This window comes from Papio anubis, chromosome 5 (assembly GCF_008728515.1).
Source record: "Papio anubis isolate 15944 chromosome 5, Panubis1.0, whole genome shotgun sequence".
Taxonomy (NCBI): domain Eukaryota; kingdom Metazoa; phylum Chordata; class Mammalia; order Primates; family Cercopithecidae; genus Papio; species Papio anubis.
The window spans coordinates 74327508-74351352 of NC_044980.1; the positions used below are offsets into that span (position 1 = coordinate 74327508).

Genomic DNA, 23845 nt, shown 5'->3' on the forward strand with positions numbered 1-23845 from the left:
TACCGTTGCTTTAAACAAACACAGACTCTGGCTCCGCATAGCAAACAATAAACTTATTCCACCAGGAGGGAAAAATAGAAATAAGATTAATCTACTTTTGGCAAATATATGGCAACCTTGTCCCCAACATTGGATTTCTCCCTCCCATACTATACATTCACTGGCCACTTGTATTGATTAGTGTTTTCAAAGAGAACTATAGTCGTCCCTCCGCATCCAAGGGAGACCGGTTTCAGGACCCCCGCAGATGCCAAAATCCACAGATGCTTAAGTCCCTTATATAAAATGACATAGTATAACCTATGCACATCCTCCAATATACTTTAAATCATCTCTAGATTACTTATAATATCTAATACAATGTATTATAAATGCCATGGAAATAGTTGTTATAATGTATTATTTGTAATTATTGTTGTATTATTGGTTTTTATTGTTTTTTAATTTTTTCCCAATATTTCTGACCAGGAGTTGATTGAATCGGGGATGTGGAACCTGCGGATATGGAGGGTCGACTCTATTGTACCGAAGACGTAAGAAAAGAAAGGAAAACTTGGGCCGGGCGCAGTGGCTCACGTCTGTAATCCCAACACTTTGGGAGGCCGAGGCAGACGGATCACGAGGTCAGGAGATTAAGACCATCCTGGCTAACACGGTGAAACCCCTCTCTACTAAAAATACAAAAAATTAGCTGGGCATGCACCTGTAGTCCCAGCCACTCAGGACGCTGAGGCAGGAGAATTGCATGAACCTGGGAGGTGGAGTTTCCAGTGAGCTGAGATCACACCACTGTACTCCAGCCTGGGCGACAGAGTGACACTCAGTCTCAAAAAAAAAAGAGGAAAACTTGATCAGGCATAGTGGCTCACGCCTGTAATCCCAGCACCTTGGCGGGGGTGAGGCGGGCAGGTCACTTGAGGTCAGGAGTTCCAGACCAGCCTGGCCAACATGGTGAAACCCTGTCTCTACTAAAAATACAAAAATTAGCCTGTGATGCATGCCTGTAATCCAGCTACTCTGGAGGCTGAGGCAGGAGAATCGCTGGAACCTGGGAGGTGGAGACTGCAGGATTGTGCCACTGCACTCCAGCCTGGGTGACAGAGCAAGACTGTCTCAAAAAAAAAGGAAAACCAGTGTCAACAGTGTCAAAACATTAAAATGCATTCCAAAATCAAGTGGCTATGATTTGTGGCACTCCTTCGAATTAGCAGTGATAATCAAGAAATGAAAATTGCAATTATTTCTCCTGGGAAAACCACTCTTAGTACTATGCACTATATGCAGATGAAAATGGTAAGGGCTGAGAAGGTAACAGTGTTCAGTTGGTATTTATTTCTCCCGGAAGATGTAGGGATTGGGAGGGAGGCAAGGATAAAGCCGCGGAAGAAGTAATCAAGACTTCATAGTATTAAGGATGGTGGAAAACTTCCCCAGCCAAGGGAGCAGTTCTGAATGCTTTGCTATACATTCCTAGGATAATATGATGAAGAAAAGATAGAGACAGATGTGGGACTTCTTCATGCCCCAAACTGAACTTACTTATTTTCATTTGTTGTCTTTTAAACCACAGAAGTGTTAACTGAATAACCCTATGAAATGCAATGGAGTTCAGATATCTTAGAGAATCATAAAAATAGAAATGGAAGTTTTCTTTATTTTATTCTAGAGGGAAAGGGCTGTTTTGGGCACTTTTCATGGCTGGGGGAGCAGAACCGATTTACTTGTTAATCTTTTGGCAATTGAGAAATCTTTTTTATTTTTGAAATGGAGTCTTGCTCCATCACCCAGGCTGGAGTGCAGTGGCACAATCTCGGCTCACTGCAACCTCTGTCTCCTGGGTTCAAGTGATTCTCCTGCCTCAGCCTCCTGAGTAGGTGGGATTACAGGCACCCACCACCACGCCCGGCTAATTTTTGTATTTTTAGTAGAGATGGGGGTTTCACCATGTTGGCCAGGCTGGTCTTGAACTCCCAACCTCAGGTGATCTGCCCACCTTGGCCTCCCAAGTGCTGGGATTATAGGCGTGAGTGCCCAGCTGGCAATTGAGAAATCTTGACCTTGGATTCCTAGCTGTGAACTTCCTCTTCATCAGCAACTGAGTCCACACTGGAACATTTTCAAAGGAGTACTAGTAAGATTCACCCATCAAAATGCGGTGTATTACAAGATCAATGACACCCTATAGCCTTTGTTCCCATGGGCAACTTTGCTGTAAGACACGTAGTTAAGGATAAAAAATACCTCAGAAAGAATCTGACATGTATTTTCAAATGCAGTGAGTTAGGCAGAATGCAAAGCAGAGTAGCAAGAGTTAATGTTTTTACCTACTGCGTACTTTTGCCTTTTACATGTGTATTTAATATGTTCAATGTAGCAAGAATTGCTGATATTATTACTGTGAGGTGACATATGTAAAAAATAACCCTAGGAACAGGTAGTATACATTAAGACCAACACAAATGCATTGATAAAGATGGAAAACACAAGAGAAAAACATTAAATACTCTTATTACAAGAAAAAAGGATAAGGGTTAAATAATTCAAAATCTAAACAAAAATTAATATACAGATATACTGTCCTCCATTCAGTGCATGAAAGAATTATCTGGTTATAAAAATCAAGTATCCTTACATTCTGGGTTTCTTGGATACAATTTTCTCCTCAAAAATAATTTTTCAACTATTCCAGGAAATTTTTAAATCTAAAGTAACTCTTTTTAATCTGCACTCCAAGAAGAAAAAAGAAATGAATACTTACAATGAATTGACTGCTCTGCCTTGAAAACAAAAAAAACGAATTTTACTTTTAGGTTACAAATAATGGGGATCATGATGCAATTCATATTCTAGTATTACCCCCAAAATAAGGGCAGATAAAATCAGATTCATCATTCTTTGTGATAAGAAATAATACCTTCTCAGAAGGCAAAGAAAAGAACTTCAAGATCAGTAATAATGGAGAAGAGTTAACAAAATGTTTGAAAATTCTAGCATTATAAGATTAAACTTAATAATCAAAGGGCTGTCAGTTTTTATACGATTGTCATAAAAAATGAAAGTCAAAATTCTTCTTGGTAAAGTCAGGTGTCTGGACAAACTGTCACCTTCATTCAGGTTACCTTCGCTTGAGGTAAAGACCTTTTCATCTGAATTTGCATGAAAGGTTTCTGCAGGCTGACAGCATGAGGCTCTTCTCCGGTGTGCACTCCTAGGCATCTGAACGCTGTGTGTGATTAACTGAGGCTCATTTTATTATAGTTTAAATCTGCAACATACATTCAATTCAGCTTTTTTTTTTTTTTTCCTCAACAGTTCTGCCTAGTATCCCTGTTAGGCACAGGCAAAATCTTTATTTTTACAAGGACTAAATTATTATGAATTTGAGAGAAGTCAGTCATCAGGAACTAGCAAATACAGTCATGTGTTACTTAATGACAAGTATACATTCTGAGAAATGCACTGTCAGGCAGTATTTTCCTTGTCCGAACATCATAGAGTGTACTTACACAAACCCAGATGGTATAGGCTCCTACACACCTAGGCTATATAATATAAACTAGTGCTCCCAGGCTACAAACCTGTACAGCATGTTACTGTACTCAATACTGAAGGCAACTGTAATACAATGGTATTTGTGTTTCTAAGCATAGAAAAGATACAGTAAAAATATGGTATTATAATCTTATAGGACCACTGTTGTATATGCAGTCTGTGGTTGATTGAAATGTGATTATGAGCTGCATGACTATATACTGCCAATTTTTCACTTTAGATACTATAAGCCTAAAGGAAAGAGAAAGCCTGCGATTAAACAATGCTTTAACCTGCGATTAAACAATGCTTTTCAGTCTCTGGAGTTTGGATTCATAGTTGGTATTTATCAATGGTTGCTTGTATCACAATTTTAACATAAAGGATCACCCAGTTATCTTTCAGAGTCTAAAATTAAAGTCTTCATATCTTTCTATTGTGATTTTGGTGTATGTATGTATTATTAAGCACAAAACCTCAAAAGATCTGGAAAGTGCCATAGAGCAAGGTGCTTTCATAAGGGAAGTAGATTTTTTTTTTTTATTAAAACATTTACTCATTCTTTTTTGAACAGGCAGTTACACAATGTAGTTTTAGCCTGCTGAAGTCAGTGGCTAGATAAAGCAAAGTCACTATCAATGATTTGCTTCTGAATAAAAGCCTTATATCCCAGGAACAGAGCAGGCGCTCCCTGGCGAGTGAGAACCAATACCAGTCAATTCTGCTGGTAGCAAGCAAGATACCTGGATAGAAAAGTAGCACTCCAGAGGCCTCAGGAGTGCTAACAACTCTCTTCTCCCTTGTGCCCAAAGTCTCATTCAATGTATTTACTTCTAGTGTCTACATGAATATGCTCACAAAAAGTCTGGATAAAAACCAGATACCATTTAACATTAGTATGTTATTAAAATTTTACCTCTAGTATTCCTGGTGAGAAGTGACAAATTCAAGCAAATGGTTTTGTTATCACTTTTGGGCTTCATCATGTTAAAGAGAAAAGATGTTGCTAAAAATACGACAACCCCTGTCACTTTATTGCTATGGTCTAAGTGATTTGGGCTATTTAGTGATTTCTGTATCATCTAAGACAAACAAATCGAGAACTCCGTTTAAAGCAGTTATTGCAGAAATACACTGTGTGAGGCCCCAGTTAAGCTTTTACTGATTTGAAGTGTTTATCTCAAATAAAAATTAAAAAATACTTTTCACTGAAGGTAACTGAGAAATTGTTTGATTCAACATAAAGACGAAGACACATTTTCTTCTATTTTTTGAGACAGTACACTTTGTGATTCACAGGATAACTTGCATCAGACGCAATTTAATGAAAGCTCTCAAATAAGCGATTTTATTCCTATCCATGATTGCAGACATTTACAAAACCATAACATCTGAGTTCACCTTAAAAAATAACTTATATAAAGCAGTGATATACACAGCACAAAATAGTTCAGGGAGGGGGCAGGAGCAACTTGTAATAATTAAAATGTAAACGTGAAAAAAAGGATGGAATAAAAGTCCCTACTTATTTCTACTTAAGATGTCATGTGATAATATTTTACAATGTCCTGTGGGTCAATGTATGTACGTGTATATGTCTGTATAACATACACATATACAGTACATTCTCTTTCCCACACATATACATACACACATAATTATTTGCAGTTCAGTTTAGGGCAATTCTAATATGCCACTCCGTACAGTTGTTTGAATCACGTTTGGACCCGCTTTCTTCACAAAAGAGGGGAGAGAGCAGGAAATAAAAAGGTTGGTTTGGTGTGACTGAGATTCCTTTGTTTAACTGTACACTGTGATGAATAATTTTCTTCCGTAGTAGTTCTGTGAAGGGCTGACTCACTGTGGTTTTCATGAGGAGACTTGGTAATGGATCACACGCTCATTGTCATGCTAGGGGAGTACTAGAAGGAAAGAAGAATCCATATTTTAACAACAATTCTTTTAGAGATCACTAAGGTTCTTCTTGGTACAACAGAAATGAAGAATTCTAATTTCTTATCATCTTTTATGTGCAAGCTTTTCATCTCATACAACATAAAATAAGAAACTATAAAAAAAGTAAACTGATACAGACTTAACCTAATACTGAAATTTTCAATATTTCCCCTGGAAAGCATCAAGTTCTATTCTCTCCCTGCACCCAGAAGGCTGATCATTACCCAGTCCCTCTGCCTCCTCCCTCCAGACAGATTGATGTTTTGCAGGCACTTGTAAAAACCTTGGGTAAATTTAGTCCAAGGCTGGATCATAACTAAGTAAGTATGAGGACTAGTCTTTGCCACCTACTAGCTTGTAAACTGAGGAGGCTACCTAACCTGTCTTGACTTCAGTTTCCCTATCTGTAAAGGGACTTGGGGAAGAAGAGATATAAAATCCCTAAACCAAGTATTTATTGAATACATAGAAAGTGCTCAGCAAGTGTTAGGTTAATATTAGGGAAACAAAACAAAAACAACTGCAAGCTGGCCCTGGGAAGCTCTCATTAAAGCACTGAAAATACTTAAGAAACTAATTTATACTGCAGCATTTAAGCATCTTGCCCATAATCTGTGCTGTAATCTTTTTTTCTGAAACAGGGTCTCACTCTGTCACTCAGGCTGGAGTGCAGTGATCTCAGCTCACTGCAACCTTGACTTCCCTGGGCTCAGGTGATCCCCCCGCCTCAGCCTCCCCAGTAGCTGGGAGTACAGGCACAAGCCACCACACGTGGCTAATTTTTGTATTTTTTGTAGAGATGGGGTTTCACCATGTTGCCCAGGCTGGTCTCAAACTCCTGGGCTCAAGCAATCTGCTCGCCTTGGCCTCCCAAAGTGCTGAGATTACAGGTGTGAGCCCCTGTGCTCGGCCTGTGACTCTAACTGTAATCCAGTCATTTTTGCACGTGAGTAGGAACATCATTGTTACATGCTGACTTGTCAGTTTGATGAGGCTGACAAATGATAAAAGGTGAGGGTTTCAGAGGTTTGGAAAAAAATGGTTTCAAAAATGATTTAGAGAGAAATAAAGAGCAATTATTTTGCTAATTGTGCCACTGTACCCTCATATTCTTGGGGAATAGACTGTGACAGAAAAGTTCTACAGCAGCACCATGCAAGAGAACTTTCTTCAATGACATATCTGTTCTGTGGTCTGTGCTGTCCAACTTGGAGGTCACTAGCCATACGTGCCTACTGAGCACATGCCATGTGATTAGTGCAGTCAAGACACTAAATGTTTAATGTTATTTACTTTTAATTTATTTAAGTTTGAGTATCCACATGTGGCTAGTGGTTACATTTTGAACAACACAGCTCTAGACTATCTGAGCTGTGGGGAGAGGCATCTAATCCCACATGTGGGATTGAAGACTCTTTGGATGAAGACAGTTTCTAAATTAAAATATAAATGTGGACCCTGAAATGTGAAATATTTTAAATGTTTTATTGGAAGCTCATGAGGACCAGGGTAAAAGGCAATTACCTTCAACATGCTAATAACAATTGTGCCTCCTGGAAAAAGGCAGATAAAGGCAAAGGGATTGGTCCCAGGCTCCAGGAACCTAACCAGAAGCTGTGATAATCCTGGGTAGGGGAGCACAAACTTTTCAGAAAGTTGGCAGAAAGAGAATAAAATGAAGTGAATTCTAGACAAGCTGAGACCGGCTGCAGAAATCAGAAAGGACATATAGGTGTATACTGATGTAAGGACTCCCCAGGGAAGAGCACAGAGGGGCAATGGCTCAGCTGGCACATGTCTGGGCCAGATGTCATTAGGGCTCAAACCAAAAGCATGCACTGTTCCTGAGGAAAGGTGGGTGATTAGGCCTGGAAAAGGGTCACTGGACTATAGGAAGAGGATTGTTTAATCCTTTAAACATGCATTACATCAAGGAAAATCTATTAATACTTGTTAATCACTTCACAGCCTATAGTGTTTCAGTACAGGAAAGTGAAATTACATACTTGAACTGATCCTGTAGGTAGGATTATAGTGAGTATAAGGTGATTAAAAGGGGAGACTTTTAGACAGATCATAGGAGAACAAAAAAAAGAGGGAGGCTGCCAGAAACAAGAAAAGAGATTCAGTTTAGACAACCTTTCCCCTTGATCATAGCAGCAGAAAAGCAAAGCAAAGCAAACCCCCCAGTTATAGACAAATGCTGATGACATGGAACTGATCCCTGACCCTGTGTCAGAGGGGAACTTACTACCATTTCATCACATCACATTTCATCCTACCATTTCATCATCACAAACATCATACCATTTAATATGTTTACTCAATTGATCCCATGCACATAATGTGATTCCACGTCTCACATTATAAACAATGACAGCACGCTTCAACTATCCAGAGCCTGTGGCTAAACAGAACTATATTTTGGTATTTAAAAGTTTAGAGGCAAGAATAAATAAAAAGAAAATAAGTGGATAGCAAGGTTTTATTAGAGTAGAAAAAATCAGGTAATATGGCAAAATGGGCACAGATAAATGTAATCTATGCTTGCTACAGCTACTGTTACTTACAATAAATACTGGTGATTCCATCAGCACTGTCTAATATAACTTTCTGTGATGATGATGTTCTAATTCTGTGCTGTTTAGTGCAACAGCCACTAGCCACACACTGCTACTGAGTTCATGAAATGTAGCTAGTACAACTCAGGAACTGAAATTTTTGTTGTTATGTAATTTTAGTTAATTTAATAGGGCAGATAATAAAGATAATCATTCTTTTAAAACAAAGATTTTTTTGAGTATACTGTGTCAATAATGTAAAACAGTAAAAGATACTAAGCATTTCAGAAAGGACCTCAAGGGAAATGCTTTTTAAAAAAGTTTCTGGGGCCAGGCGCAGTGGCTCATGCCTGTAATCCCAGCACTTTGGGAGGCTGAGGCGGATGGATCATGAGGTCAGGAGATCGAGACCACCCTGGCTAACCCGGTGAAACCCCATCTCTACTAAAAATACAAAAAATTAGCTGGGCGTGGTGGTGGGTGCCTATAGTCCCAGCTACTTGAGAGGCTGAGGCAGGAGAATGGCATGAATCCGGGAGGTAGAGGTTGCAGTGAGCCGAGATGGTGCCACTGCATTCCAGCCTGGGTGACAGAGCAAGACTCCATCTCAAAAAAAAACCAAAAAATTATTCCAGTTAATTCATATGTCAGGTAATGTTAGGAAATAGTGTTAAAAATATAGAATAGCCTTCATTCTACTATATATTGTTAAGAGTGTGTATATATGTAAAGCTATACATATGCATATACTCTATTATCAAGCATTTTTATTTGTTGCTATCATCTCAACACTGGCAACTGTTAACATTTTTTATCTGTGATATTTCAAATGTTTTAAGTCAATCTTACAGAAAAATGTTATTTTGTTACTGATTTGTTGGGAAGTTAAAGAGCGAGGTTGCCCCAGGGAGGAAACTGAGTGAAAAAAATAGAGAAAATGAGGGCCCAATTCAGTCAAAATGGAAGCATCAGCTCCACGCAATACAACTCAGAAAAAGGAGCAACCGGCCGGGCACGGTGGGTCATGCCTGTAATCCTAGCACTTTGGGAGGCTGAGGTGGGTGGATCACGAGGTCAGGAGTTCAAGACCAGCCTGACCAACATGGTGAAACCCCGTCTCTACTAAAAATACAAAAATTAGCCAGGCATGGTGGCACACACTTGTAATCCCAGCTACTCAGGAGGCTGAGCTGGGAGAACTGCTTGAACCCGGGAGGTGGAGGTTGCAGTGAGCCGAGATTGCACCATTGCACTCCAGCCTGGGCGAGACAGTGAGACTCTGGTCTCAAAAAAAAAAAAAAAAAAAGAAAGGAAAAACGAGCAATCATCTAATAAAGTTTAATTTTTGAGTAGTACAAATAACTGTAAGATGGTATGCTAAACGTATTTAGTACAGTAAAATAGTTTGTATTTATGCCTGGGTGTCTATATATGCAAAGTGCTATTTACACTCCTAAGGCTGTAAACTGCTCATCTTCGGCCGCCATTACTGAAACTACTTCAAAAAATGAAATAAGGGGATATAACAAAGTTTCTAGGAAAACTCATAGAATGGGCAAGCAAAAAGGAATTTTGCTATAGATTACTATTCTTCAAAGTAGTAGAAAAGTGGCTTACAATTTTCCAGAAGTAAAGGAAGAGTAGGTGTTAAATGGAGTATCATATTTAGAGACATAAAATATTCATGGTGTACTGTACTGAGACCACACTTCAATGTTTCTATTGTACTGCTGCATCAATATGTGATGACATATTGTAATGTTTATGCCAAAATGCTGTGATATCAGGTTGCCCTGTTTCAAAACTATTCTGTGAGTCTGGCTCTCCTTAACCAGATGGTAAAATGGCTCTTACAAAGCAGTCAACAGCATTACAGTTTGGTTTGGTTAAAAATGTAACCCTTAAAGGTATTATTTTAAATGTACACCAACTTATTTTATCTTTTAATGTGAAATGAGATAGCACGCCTTGCTGTGAACTTGTGATTTTTTCCTTATTATGCCCAGTTCATGTACCATAAAATCCAGAGATTTCCATGAAGTCTTTGAACAATGTGTATAAATTTCTGTTTATACATGTCAAGAACACTTTAATTCTTACTACATTTCTGTTTAAGCATCTGTATGATACTTTATTTTCTTAATGAGAGAGAAATAAAGAACAGTTCCTCTACCCTGAGCTAAACAAAAGTGAAATAAATTTAGTATTTATATGATTACATAAAAAAATTGGGGCTGATGTGATTTCTTTACAATAGCAGAAAATGGCAAAGGTGGGGGTAAGGGAACGAGAGATAATCTACCATCTTGTTTGTAATTCCTATTTGATGCCATTATTTTAACATCATGTTTACTCAATTGATTATATTTCAGTGCCATGGGAAAATACTTTGTTAAATTAATTCACGAAATAAGACCAGCTACTTTCTTCACTTGAGAAGCACGAAAAACTATTTTTTTGAACTAAGGTGTTTCGTAGTCTGTACTTTCCAAAACAAACATTTTACAGTTTGAACACTAGGGGGCATCTTTGTTTCTTGAAATAAAGGGTCTTGGTTGTGATCTAAAAAAAAAAAAACCTAAGCAGTGAAACATTTTTTGATTTGCATTTTGTTTTGTCAAGCATGTTGGCACCGCAAGGTTTATGACTTTGGGCTGGGCATTTTTGTTTCTATATTAATTGAATGAAGCAGCATGTGTGAGTGTGAAGAGAGTAGGATAGTATCTAGTACATAAAGAGTACTCAATAGATATTTGTTCCCTTCCCAGGCCTCCTTCTGTGATTTAACTTCAAGATAAAAACTCGACAGATCCTTAAAAGGCAGACTGCTCAAAAATATGTGCTTTCAGACTTATGTGTATTAAACACTAGAACTTGCATGTTCATTTATTGAAAAATGTTTTCTTTCTGAATTCATTAAGGGTTCTGTTTTTCCTTGATTATAGCAAAGCTAACTTATTGGGGATAACAAGGTTATTTACTTCTTCAAAGCCTTACATTTGTCAGCACCAAATCTCTTTTGTCTTTCTTCCTCTCTCCTCTTATTGTTTGACTTTATAAAAAGGTCTAAACAAAAATGTATGGTAGTATGACAGAGAAAGCCACAGATAACAATGATATCATTCACAACAAGTCCCTTCTTCTCAGGAGACAGAAGAACGGAGAAGCCAGTGTGGACCTGCTTCCAAGGCTGTACTACCTTCCAGGGTGGTGGTGCAGTTTCTCAGTCCACCATCAAATTATTTTTCCTTTTACAACGTTTCTGGTGGGGACCAGAGACAAGGAGGGAAGAGAAAGCAGGGAACTTCTGTTTGCCGCTAACTCTGCTGGCAGTCTAGCATTGAACCCACTTAGGTTCAGGGGCAGGGAGGGTGGGCCAGAAGTTAGGGGTGGAAGAAGCCCTGTTCCAGCTGTTCTCGTTTCTAAATGCACATATTCACAGAAGAATCTGTTGTCTGCCATGTGCATAGTTCATTAGGGATTGAAGGGAGAAGCTGGTGCTTATTCTGTGTAAGGAAGTCCACCACATCCTGTCATATCTGATTCTTTGCCTCAGTGAGTTTTCTGATGCCAGTTCTGAATTGGCACCCCTCTTCCAACTGTTAAACAAGGCAGCAGTCACTAATGACAAATTTGGGAAGGAAAGAGAGGGGAGAGCTCCTCTTTTCACTGCCCATAAGTGAAAGTCATGTGGAATCTTTTTTAAAAAGTTTTTTTCCAACTCCAAATTAATCATTTCCTCTGACTTTTAAAATACCTGGCTTATATATACATTATAGCACTCATTAATCTGACATGTGTTAGTTATATAAACCTCTGTTTTTCCTATTGGGTTGCATTCTTTGAAAGTAGGTGTTATATTTATTTCAGAATACCTTGGTCTTAACCTGATGCTTTGCATATAATAGGCTCAAAAATGTTAAACTGAATTGAATTATCAAATATCTCACTGAATTATGCCATTTTATTGCTGGTAAAATTACTTGAAAAGGAAATCAATGGCTTTAATTAGATAAAAGTGAACATAGGAAAATTAATTTGTCCATAGTTTTGAAGTAAACCACTCAAAGAACCAGGATCTAAAAAACAATTCCCATAATCTTAAGCATTATGACTTAAATTATGCAGCTTCTCATGTTTTTCCTTATCACTGACAGACTAAATTTTTTTTTACTGTAAATTGTTACACATAAAAAAATTCTTTGTCCTCACTAATCATATATAGCCTGCAAGTAAAACAAACTACAGATCAGCATAATTTTAACAGAGATGAAGTCTAAAAACAGGGGAAGCCTTGTCCCCTGCAAAGGTCCTACGTGGATATCAGAACTAAAAGAATCCACAGAGCACTCAATCTTGTGTTCTGTTTTGGGAATGGAACAGTCACTCTGTATAAAGCAGCCACTCTGTATAAATGTAGACGTGCTATTAGCCAGTGCTTCAAATTCTGATGGTATAACCTCCGGTAAATGCTGAATTAGGCAAAATGAGGGTAGTCTCTCTTCTGATTCTGACTGTAGTTTGGTAGGTCCTCCCCAATAAATTTTAAGGATGGCATGAATTCTATGAAGATGAAATTCATTTGGGTTTTGAAATCTTTTATGCTACATTCCAATTCAGTGGTTCTTAGCAGAGAATGTACACCAGCATCAGTAACAAAGCTTTTCCACATTCAAGTATGCCCAGCCCCACTCCTGGAAATTCTGATTCACTAAGTCTAGGGAGAGTTCTGGGAAACTGTATTTTAAAAAATTCCACTGGGGTTTCTAATGTGAAATATTAATGTAAAAAAATCATTACATTATGTAGAACTCCTTGAGAAAAGGCACCATTTTGTCTTTTTGGTCTCTCCAATACCTAGCGTATTGCCTTGGCATGTGGTAAGTGCTCAGTAATTGCTTGTTAAATGAATGAACTTTATTGCTTCTCTTTTTGGTTCTGTCTACTTCTATGGAGAAATGGAATGAACTTTTGTGTAATAGTACAATCACACGCAAGCAGTGACTTGGGTATTTAGCTCAGGTTAACACACCGCCAATTTGGCCCTCAGTCCAGTGAGGTCTACTATATAAAGTAAGAACAGACTTTTTAGATTTTGAGGACAGCACTGAAACAGACCTAGTTTTGCAGCAACCTGAGACACTTTAGTAGCATGAAAACTTATAAAAAGTATCAAATAGGCAACCTGTTTCCAGTTTGTTCCTTTACAGTGGAGGTTCTCAATGAGAAAATTGTTATTACGGTTTTTCTAACTATGTACACAAAATAGGAGTAAAAAAGAAAAAGTTTGTTTTAAAAATTATTTTCAAAGATATTCCACTTAAAGGTTCTCCTGACTTCTAAAAGATAAACCTGTTGAACTCTAGATAAACAGCAGTACAAGTGGCTTTATGCATTTATTCTAGCAGAAGAGCTTCAGAAATAAAATCTGGGTGCAATATAGTCAAAGGAATACTTACACTCTCACTCTGAAAAGGATTTAAGAAATTTCCCCCCATTTCGCCATCATCCCTTGGAGTGCCCGGTTGATTACTCAGGCTCATATTATTGGGAGAATTCTGTAAACAAGATTTAGAAAACAAGGCATTGTTGAAGATTTTAATTTCCCTCTTGCATTGTACTGTTTCGAATATTGAATCTATAGCAGCATCCCTAAGGACAAATCATACTTATAATTTTAATCTTAGACTTCTACCACGTATTCTATTTCATTCTTTGCACTTTGACAAGTACTAATGCCTTCCCAAATGAAAATCTAAAAAACAAACAAAAAAACCCCAATAACCTACCACAACTATTTTCTTAGGTTCAGAATCAATATTTATTCAATTTCCCACCCTCAGCTTAGAGAGTTCCTAAAACTCTGGAGAGTTTAAAACATTCCCAGCAGGGGCATGATGAAGAGATCCTACCCACTGATAAGACAAGATGGAACAATAACTCCCTTAGTCATTTCACTAACCAAACTTTGAAAGGTCACTGTTTTAATAAACATTTCCTTTTAATTCTACATGCAGTATACAGATAACACTATTTCAACCATTTTTACATGAACTTTAAGGAAAAAAGAAAGATAGCTAACTACTGTAGTTAAGAACAAGAGACACCTCAGGACTTGAAAATTTATTATGTACTTTTAGAGGAAAAGGGGGCTCAAAAGAAAACTGCTTTAGAACATTTTCCTATCATTACTTTAAGAGTAGATTTACTCTGGAACTTTCCTTGAAAATAAAATGACTGCTATTAGCAATCTAATCAAACACCAAGTTAGCAGTGCATTGCTGCATATTCTATTTAAATTTGCTAGTCTCACTACTACCGCACAATTTTAGCCATGGCAGGATACCTGATACTCCACATCAACAGGAAATATAGAATGACATTGGACTATAAACCATGTTTACACAGTAGTATAACTGTAATGCTTTCAAGGTCCAATTTATTAACTCGTAAAAAAAAAAAACTTCAGCGTTAAACATTTTTATTTGTTATTTCAAATGGAAGAAAGAGTTTAGATACTTTTTCCTAAGCTACTCCTATTTATATTGTTTTGGAATTAGTTTTTAGATTTTTTGTTTTAAAGAAATTTGCTCAGAGAATTTTGTCTTAACCACAACAATTTGTATCATAAAAATTAACATTTCATGAATGAGGTATTCCCAGAAGAAAATGGTTAAAATGTAAAGCAGAGACAGGTAGATGAGCTGGTAGAAATGCACTGTGTCTTGTCTTGCTGTGCACCCCGCAGGGAGGATCTGAGAACAAGGATCCTCTGAAGTCCATTGGAGCTCTCTATGTCAAGAAACCCCAAGGTCTTGGGAAACATACTTTAATAGCATAAAGAGGATTCTGGTTTTTTTGATTAATTTTTCTCTGAGAATGTTAGTTACCCAAGTATATAGAAAAGCAACTATACTTTGAAATGAATCTGAATATCTTGATTTCCTGGGAAAAAATTAAGTAAAATTTAACTAACTGCATTATTTTAGAATTCATTAATTATTAAAGTTATTAGTTAAATAAACTGTACCTTGAAAATAGGAATGATAATGCTTACTTAGCTCAAAAAGGAAACTGAATTTATAAAAAATATTATAAGATTTACTCATAATTTATAAATTCTTTTGGATTTCTGTCATTTTATATATAATGGAGAAACTGGTAATACTACAATAAAATACAATCTAATATATATATACATATATATAAGAAAACTCAAGGATGCAGTCGGAAGCCGCATATTTTACACAGTCAAACAAAGGAGTGAAATGAACCCTCTTATTCTTGTGTAACATTCATACCCCCTGTGGAATACAAAGTGCCATGAGAGAAGCAGCGTATCTCAGACTCGGTTAGGGTGCTTTAAATCTTTGCTGCACATTTGCCATATATCATTTCTTGATTTATAATTCTGAAAGTTTGGCTAACTTCAAACCTGATTCCTAACTCAAAGTGATTTTTAAATATTTAGAATTTGAAAGTAACGTTGCATTGCTAATATTTAAATACTTACAAAATACTTCCAAAGTTATTATTTCTGATTTACATGCAACCTCTTCATAGCATGGTGGCTCAGCATTATACTCTTGTGTGTGTGTGTGTGTATGTGTGTGTGTGTGTGTGTGTGTGTAGTGGGGATGGGTATTTAAGGACACTGAGAGGAAGATTAAAAGGATACATTCAACATACAAAACTGAGATAAAATCAGATATCTGAAACCTATTCCTATTCAGCCTACGGGACCATATTTGAAAAGCTTGAAGTGATAGGACAATCGGGTTTTTTTGGTTTGTTTGTTTTTAACTAGAGTAATCTTCGCAAAATTGGAAAACAACAGAAGCTGCTCAGTGGGAAGTCTTAAGAAAACTCTGCTGTCTGTAATCACTGAGCGACATGATGATATGGGCTAAAGGGCACATTCAATATTGGCATCTGAGGGACAGCTAAGAGAGTGGTACCAAAAACCATCCCAGAACAGGTTAGGAGGGTGGGTGGCAATGAATTGTGTGTATGCTTCATTTAACTGTAGCTGTATTTGTGTAATATGTCCAGTAGGTTTCATCAATAAGGCAAGAATATGATGTACAAAAAGGACTTAGGTTGGTCAAAAAGTCACTCTACTTGCTTCAGCACAAAAGAGTAACAAGATTACTTTTAGATACATTAGGCTCATCGGTTACAGTTATTTCAATGAATGTGTACTTTATTCCCTACTTTAAGAGTTTTGCTTGAAAAAATATGGTTAGGATTATACTGATTCCAACTTCAAGAAATTTTATTACATTCTCACTTATCATTTCTTCAAGCTGGAAATTCTTTCCCTTAAGCTATGATGTCATACATGAATGTTTATACACACACACACACACATGCACACACATACACACATAATACACCACAAACACAATTTCCTCTGACTGCCATGTTTAACCCTGTTAGACTTCCTGGTCTGATTTCATCTAGCAGGTATTTCATATCTTCTTTTCTTTCTTTTTTTTTTTTTTGAGACATGGTCTCTGTCACCTAGGCTGAAATACAGTGGTGAGATCATAGCTCACTGCAGCCTTGGACTCTTGGGCTCAAGTGATGCTTCTGCCTCAGCCTCCTGGGTAACTAGGACTGCAGATGTTTGCCACCACATCTGGCTAATTTTTAAAATGTTCTGCAGAGACGAGATCTCACTATGTTGCTCAGGCTGGTCATGAATTCCTGGACTCAAGCAATCCTCCCCATTTGGCTTTCCAAAGTGCTGGGATTACAAGTGTGGACCACTGTGCCCAGTTCATATCTTCTCTTAATTAGTAAGTTATTATCCCTTCTCCCATCCTTAAAAATTGTTCCAAACCTTTTAAAACTTTTTAAAATTCTAAATTTTTCCATTTTCAAATTAAAAAAGTGAACATTTATAGAAACTGTGGCTCTGTCTATAATTAGAATAAAATAATAATGACATTATTCTAAGTAGTGGATTTTGAACTGCTTTCTCACAGGCTGCCAACAGTGAGTTTTCTAGAGTGTTGTTTTGACTCTGCTAGCTCCCTCAAAGAATAAACTGTCAGTCATTCTCCCAGTGAGTACAACTGAGCTAGAACTCAGGTCAGCACACCTGAGATGATGGTGTAGATCTCTAGTCATCTACCAGCTCCCTTGTGAATGGCGTAGGATCTCTAACTGGAACCAAAGTTCTTGAGGTCAGAATGCTTCAGGTTGAAAATACTTTCTTGATAATTTATTAAATATGATATGATCAGAGCTTGTCTTCTCACATACATGTTTTTTTCAAACTCAAAAATATAAATGTGAGATATATTAATGTGAACTGCAGAATTTCTTTAGCTGCTTTTCTTCTAAGAAAACAAACCGGCTGGGTACGGTGGCTCATGTCTGCAATCCTAGCACTTTGGAAGGCAGAGGCAGGTGGATCACGATGTCAGGAGTTCGAGACTAGCCTGGCCAGCCTGGTGAAACCCTATCTCTACTAAAAACACAAAAATTAGCCGGGCATGGTGATGCATGCCTGTGATCCCAGCTACTCAGGAGGCTGAGGCAGGAGAATTGCTTGAACCTGGAAGGCAGAGGTTGCAGTGAGCCGAGATTGTGCCACTGTACTCCAGCCTGGGCGACAGAGTGAGACTCTGAGTCAAATAAAAAAAAAAAAAAAGATAACAAACCATATACTTCTCTCTACCCTCAACCCCAACTCCAAGGAAAAAGATTTTTTGTTTCATTAATTAAATGGGTGACCCCTCAGTTATTAAAGGGATGAAAGGAATTTCATATATCATCTTTAAAAGTCTTCTAAATTAAAGATAAACTCTGCGTTCTGAGAATGAGGCACATGAGTTTTACTAGGTAATGCTCAACTGAGCAAGAAATAATTTTGAAACTTCATTGGAAGCTTTGAATTCATTTTGCTTACTGAAATAGTGCCATCAAAGTACAATTGATAGTGTGAGTTCCTAGCCTTGTCCACAAAAGATTGTATAGCTAATGAGAAGAAAGATATTCAATGTCTGTATAGCACTTCATAGCCCTTAACATATGTTCACACTCGATTCTCAACAATTTTATGAAGCAGGCAGGGAATGAACTACAAGTTTTATGTTACACCTAAGCAAACTATGCCTATGAGAGATTAAGTAATGTGTTCCTGCAACTTGTAAGTACTGTAGTAGCATCAGGTTTTCTGATTCTCAATTCAGTACTCTTTCTTTATCTTACATATAAAGTGGATAAAATAGAGTATCTATGCAATAAAAAGTAGAAAAACAATTGAAGTAGTACTTATACACAACATTTAAAATGGAGTAAAAATTTTTTTAAAAAATATGTGATACTGGTGCTGACAAAATACAGATTTAACTGGAGAACTATAGAGCTGTGGCTAGAGACCTAAGAGGGACTTTAAAAATTACTAAGCGATGGCTGGGTGGGGTGGCTCACATCTGTAATCCCAGCACTTTGGGAGGCCGAGGTGGGTGGATTACCCAAGGTCAGGAGTTTCAGACCGGCCTGACCAACATGGAGAAACCCCATCTCTATAGGCACATGCCTGTAATCCCAGCTACTTGGGAGGCTGAGGCAGGAGAATCACTTGAACCCAGGAGGTGGAGGTTGCGGTAAGCTGAGATGGTGCCATTGCACTCCAGCCTGGGCAACAAAAGCAAAACTCCAACTTAAAAAAAAAAAAAAAAAATACTAAGCAATAATGGTCAAGGCTGTCTTTTGATTCACAAATAAAATTACTAGAAAAAAACGGGATGGAAATGAACGATAATGAATGATGCCAGGAAAACAAAAGGAAGAAGAAAGCTTCTTGAGATAGCTGAACATGTGTTGGAAAAGGAAGAAATGTGGGAAAAGCAGAGTTAGACTGTGACTGTGCATACCTCGGAGTCAAAGACTGAAAAAATTAGGGTGGGAGTGGGAAGAGGCAGGGAGAGAAAGAATCTGGGGCAGCGGGTATACAATGTGCACGATGCTGCTGATGCATCTTAAGAGAAAAAGTGACTATGGTGCAACAGGCACTAATGGTACCATCACCCAGGGTCGGCCAGCTTAGAGCCCAGAGCCAATGAACCTGGAGCAGACGTGGTGTAGAAATGAGATGCGTAGGAACTCATTTGAAGGCAGATTTAACTAGTCAATTCTAGCACATTGTTAAGTGGCATGTTTATTACTGGGGGATAAATCTTACGTTAATTTAAATGCATATTAACTTTGCTTTATAAAAGTTTTTATTTATCCTATTTGTTCGAGCTCCTCTGTTAAACTGAACTTCTTGAGGGCAGAGAACATATCTTGTTTATCTTTGGACTTTTAGAGCCCAGCATAATGCCTCAGTGCGTCAACATTTACTGAATGAAGGAACTCCTGCCTAAGAATAAACCACTTGAGCGTAGAAATCGCGTTTGTTGTTAGAGAAGTCTTTTCTATGTCCCTATAGTGCAGAAGGCAACACCCAGCACACACAGGTACACACTGGATGGTCAGTTACTGCTTAGAGCACAAGCAATGCATCATTAGGTAAGAGAGTGTTATGAGGACTGGGCATGGTATGGTGGAAAAACTTGTATCCAAAAACAGGCATGGGAAAGTAAGCAGAAAAGGAATAGCAACCAATCTGACATGAGGGCAGATTAGAAGACATTTAATTCACCATTATGACTTTAAAAAATTTTTAAACTTTTACAAATTATAAAGTACTTTCCCATATAGAATTTTATTACTTTCCCATATGGAATTTTGTTTATATCTATCTTATGTAAAAGGTTTTAGGTAGTTAGTAAAAATTTTAGGAAGATGGCCTAAAACTATCTGGATGATCCTACTTTTCTGTAATTAAGAATCTATCTGTAGATACAAGAATATGCTTCTCAAATATGGCATCAGAAATTTCACTGGTGACCACAAAGCACAATTCGGCTAATTAAATTGTTAGAAATACCTGAGATGCTGGGTGCAGTGGGTCACACCTGTAATTCCAGCACTTTTGGGAGGCCGAGACGGGTAGAGTACCTGAGGTCAGGAGTTCGAGACCAGCCTGACCAACACGGTGAAACACCATCTCTACTAAAAATACGAAAATTAGCTAGGCTTGGTGGTATGAGCCTTTAATCCCAGCTACTCAGGAAGCTGAGACAGGAGAATTGCTTGAACCCGGAAAGGGGAGGTTGCAGTGAGCCTAGATTGCACCACTGCACTCTAGCGTGGGCAACAGAGCAAGACTCCTCAAAATAAAATAAAATAAAATAAAAATAAAAAAATAAATAAAAGTAGTATCTGAGAGCCAACACATTCATGGTAATCTGACTTGCAAAGGTCCAGAGAGAAGGCTCTAATAAAGTTACATAGGGAATTTTGTTTTGAAAACCGGCTCCATAAATACCATTTCTCACAGAGGTAAGCTAGTACTCATTATAAATATTTATCTATTTTTAGAAAAGAAAAAGACCTTTCTGATTTTTTCTAAACATGATTGTTTCTAAACATAGACATCCAAAATACATGTGGAGCTTGTGAGGCAAAGCAGCCAGGCAACAGAGTTATAATGCCAGAATTCCAATTAAATATTTTTTAAAACTTGAAGTCTTAATTTAAAATGTTTTTTAACTCAATCAATCTTATTTTATTTTTCTTGGCAGCAGGAATTTTACATTATTATACATAAATATAAAGTCATCCCTTAATGAATTTCTCTATTTATTGATATAGAGCAGACTTCTAAGAGAGTCATTCTGGTGGTAGCGAATAATTAGTTCTCATCAGTAATTCTAGATATATTTGACTCACTGAGAACTATTTTAAATTCATCATGACCTAAATAGTATTTAGATACTACTCTTCAAAAATATAAGGCATTTTAGTAAAGGATTCACTTTAGATACTCAAACTATTGAAAGAGGGAAAATGCAAACACATACTAATGGAAGGCTCACTTTCCTGCTTGTACTAATATAATTTTCCTCTAATCACTTTCTTACTCTATTTTGGGAACTAGAACAATTATTGTGGAAATCGGCATTTTCTAATGAAGGTTTGCAAGATGAATTGGATATGTAAATGCAATGCCCTCATGATATATAATAACCACTTTTTCAAATTTATCTCTCCTCACATTTCTTTAGACATCTTTACATTTTCAAAAGATTATCTAAATTCTGTAAGTTTGCTTTACAAATAAGTAACATCTTAATGTGATTAAATTTGTTATTACTTGGGTGTCAATTAATAATGTATAGTATGTCCTGTTAATTAATCTTAGCATATTTAGAAACATTCTTAAAAGACTTATTTTACCCTTTCCTGCAGATAATATGCATTAGTATTCTTAACTTCCAATTAATTATACCTGGTCTTCTACTTTCAAACTATTGTTCAAAAACAAAATTCTGATTAAAAACAACACAGAATACACAGCACTCACCTTGGAAATACTGTCCATATCTCCTGAGCCTGAAACAAAATATAAAAATAAAGCCTTTATTAGGTAAGATTTCATTTATAAATTAAACACTCCTTTAATTTATATAAGTGAAGTATATTATGTGTATTTTCCAGTGTATAGTTCCTGAGTTTTTAAATCTGAAAAAATTCCTCTGCTTTTACACAGTATAGTGAATCAGTACCATCTGATGGAAAATGCAAGGAGTTCTTTCCTTAGTTCCTAATCATTTTTTTTATGGAAGCATGAAGAAAACTGTTGTTATCATAGATTCCTGAATGTGAAATTTTAGAAAGACCATTTATATACCCTACCCAATTAAAAATATAAAATGTATATATAACATATAGATATCTACATATATTTTTTGAAAATGATGCTGTAAATCTGATAAAATATAAAATGAACACTTGCAACAATGTTTGACAATATTTTAAACCATACTTTACTATAATAACCAAAAGCTAAGTATTAATATTAAAAAGTTGATAGCAATGAATATTCATGACAATTCTTCAAAATTAAAAATGTCTTTAAATATTATATTTTTATTTTGATCCTTGGAAGAAATAAACAATCAATATTAATTTCTTTTCTTATGTAAGAAATAGAGACCGGGCACAGTGGCTCAGGTCTGTAATCCTAGCACTTTGGGAGGCCAACGTGGGTGGATCATTTGAGGTCCGGAGTTCGAGATGACCCTGGCCAAACATGGGGAAACCCCACCTCTACTAAAAATACAAAAATTAGCTGGGCATGGTGGCAGGCCCCTGTAGTAGTCCCGGCTACACTTGGGAGGTTGAGGCGGCAAATTCATTTGAACCTGGGAGGCAGAAGTTGCAGTGAGCCGAGATCACGCCACTGCACTCCAGTGTACGTGACAGAATGAGACTGTCTCAAAAAAAAAAAAAAATAGAATCGTACATTAACTAACAGAACAATAATCAGATCTTTGCCACAATATTAACTTTACTTTAAACAATTTTACTTCTGACAATTTTCCTAGCATAAAAATAATATAACATTTTAGTGGCATAGTATCAGTCAGCATTACTAATAAAGCTAGCCCTTATTAACCTAAGTTGCAAATAAACAGGCATAATAAATGATTAAATACTGAATGCATATATGCAATCATATATATATGTGTATATATAATATGTACAGTAATGTTCATTATAGAAAGCAATGAGCCAGTTGCCAAGCATAGGTAAAAATCTTCTGAAAATTATATTCTGGTGACTATGATAATGAGAGCCTTTTAACTATACCAAATATCTTTTTTTTTTTTTTTTTTGAGACTGAGTCTCGCTCTGTCGCCCAGGCTGGAGTGCTGTGGCTGGATCTCAGCTCACTGCAAGCTCCGCCTCCCGGGTTCCCGCCATTCTCCTGCCTCAGCCTCCCGAGTAGCTGGGACTACAGGCGCCCGCCACCTCGCCCGGTTAGTTTTTTGTATTTTTCAGTAGAGACAGAGTTTCACCGTGTTAGCCAGGATGGTCTCGATCTCCTGACCTCGTGATCCGCCCGTCTCGGCCTCCCAAAGTGCTGGGATTACAGGCTTGAGCCACCGCGCCCGGCCCCAAATATCTTTTTGTGAATAGTTCTACAAATAACAATATTGCAAAGTGCAATAATAGAAATGTTTCTCTGTGATGTTCATTAAGGTAGTCATTAGCTACAAGTGGCTGCTGTGTACCTGATATGTGGCAGTGCAACTGAAGAACTGAATTTTAAAATTTTCTTAATTTAAAATCAAAGAGTCACACATGGCTAGTGGCTAATGCAATTGGACAGTGCAAATCAAGACTTTGCAATCTAGGCAAAATAAGTATAAATTTTTAAAAGCTCAAAAGTCTCTTAGTGTACTGCAAATAATTTCTTGATTATTGAAAGATTTTCCAAGTATCAGAGGGAGGCATTTCCTGACCTTAGGTGGGGAAGCGAAATCTGTATATAACCTAAATTACTCATGAACATATTTTTTCCAACTTATGTAAAAGATGAACCCTTTCCAAAAGAAAAAAAATCATAACTCCCACCCCCATTGTCAACTTTTAAATTAGTTTATGGTCATGTTACTTAAACATATACGAACATAAAAAGTATTTTTTGTTTGTTTTGCATTTAACTTATGTGAATGCAAAACAAATATAACTATCTTGTGTGGTATGACCCAGTCAATTTTGCAACACTTGTCTGTATTTCTCACTAGTGTTAGAGTTTTCATTCACCTTGCAGCTATTTAGATTCATATGGTAAGAACGCATAATTTATAAAGTATGTTTTCTTTTTCTTTTTTTTTTTTTTTTGAGATGGAGTTTTGCTCTTGTCACCCAGGCTGGAGTGCAATGGA

The 23845-nt window shown here is 37.0% G+C and overlaps 1 protein-coding gene across 11 annotated transcripts in view; it reads right to left on the reverse strand.

The window, feature by feature from the left end:
- Positions 1–3288: 3288 nt before the first annotated feature.
- Positions 3289–23845, reverse strand: part of SSBP2 (single stranded DNA binding protein 2) — a 324484-nt gene continuing 303927 nt past the window's right edge. For 3 of the 11 annotated variants that reach the window (XR_002522615.2, XM_021939512.2, XM_003899884.5), the window contains 3 exons: positions 21475–21503; positions 13508–13606; positions 3291–5453 (listed from right to left, as the gene is read on the reverse strand). Coding sequence is in view for 10 of the 11 variants with exons in the window: in XM_021939512.2 (XP_021795204.1) it covers positions 5424–5453; positions 13508–13606; positions 21475–21503 (158 nt within the window). In the remaining variant the exon portion in view is untranslated. Of the gene's footprint in view, positions 5454–13507; positions 13607–21474; positions 21504–23845 lie in introns of all 11 variants that reach the window. The other 8 variants (XM_003899886.4, XM_009208711.2, XM_021939513.2 and 5 more) reach the window with 6 other exon arrangements.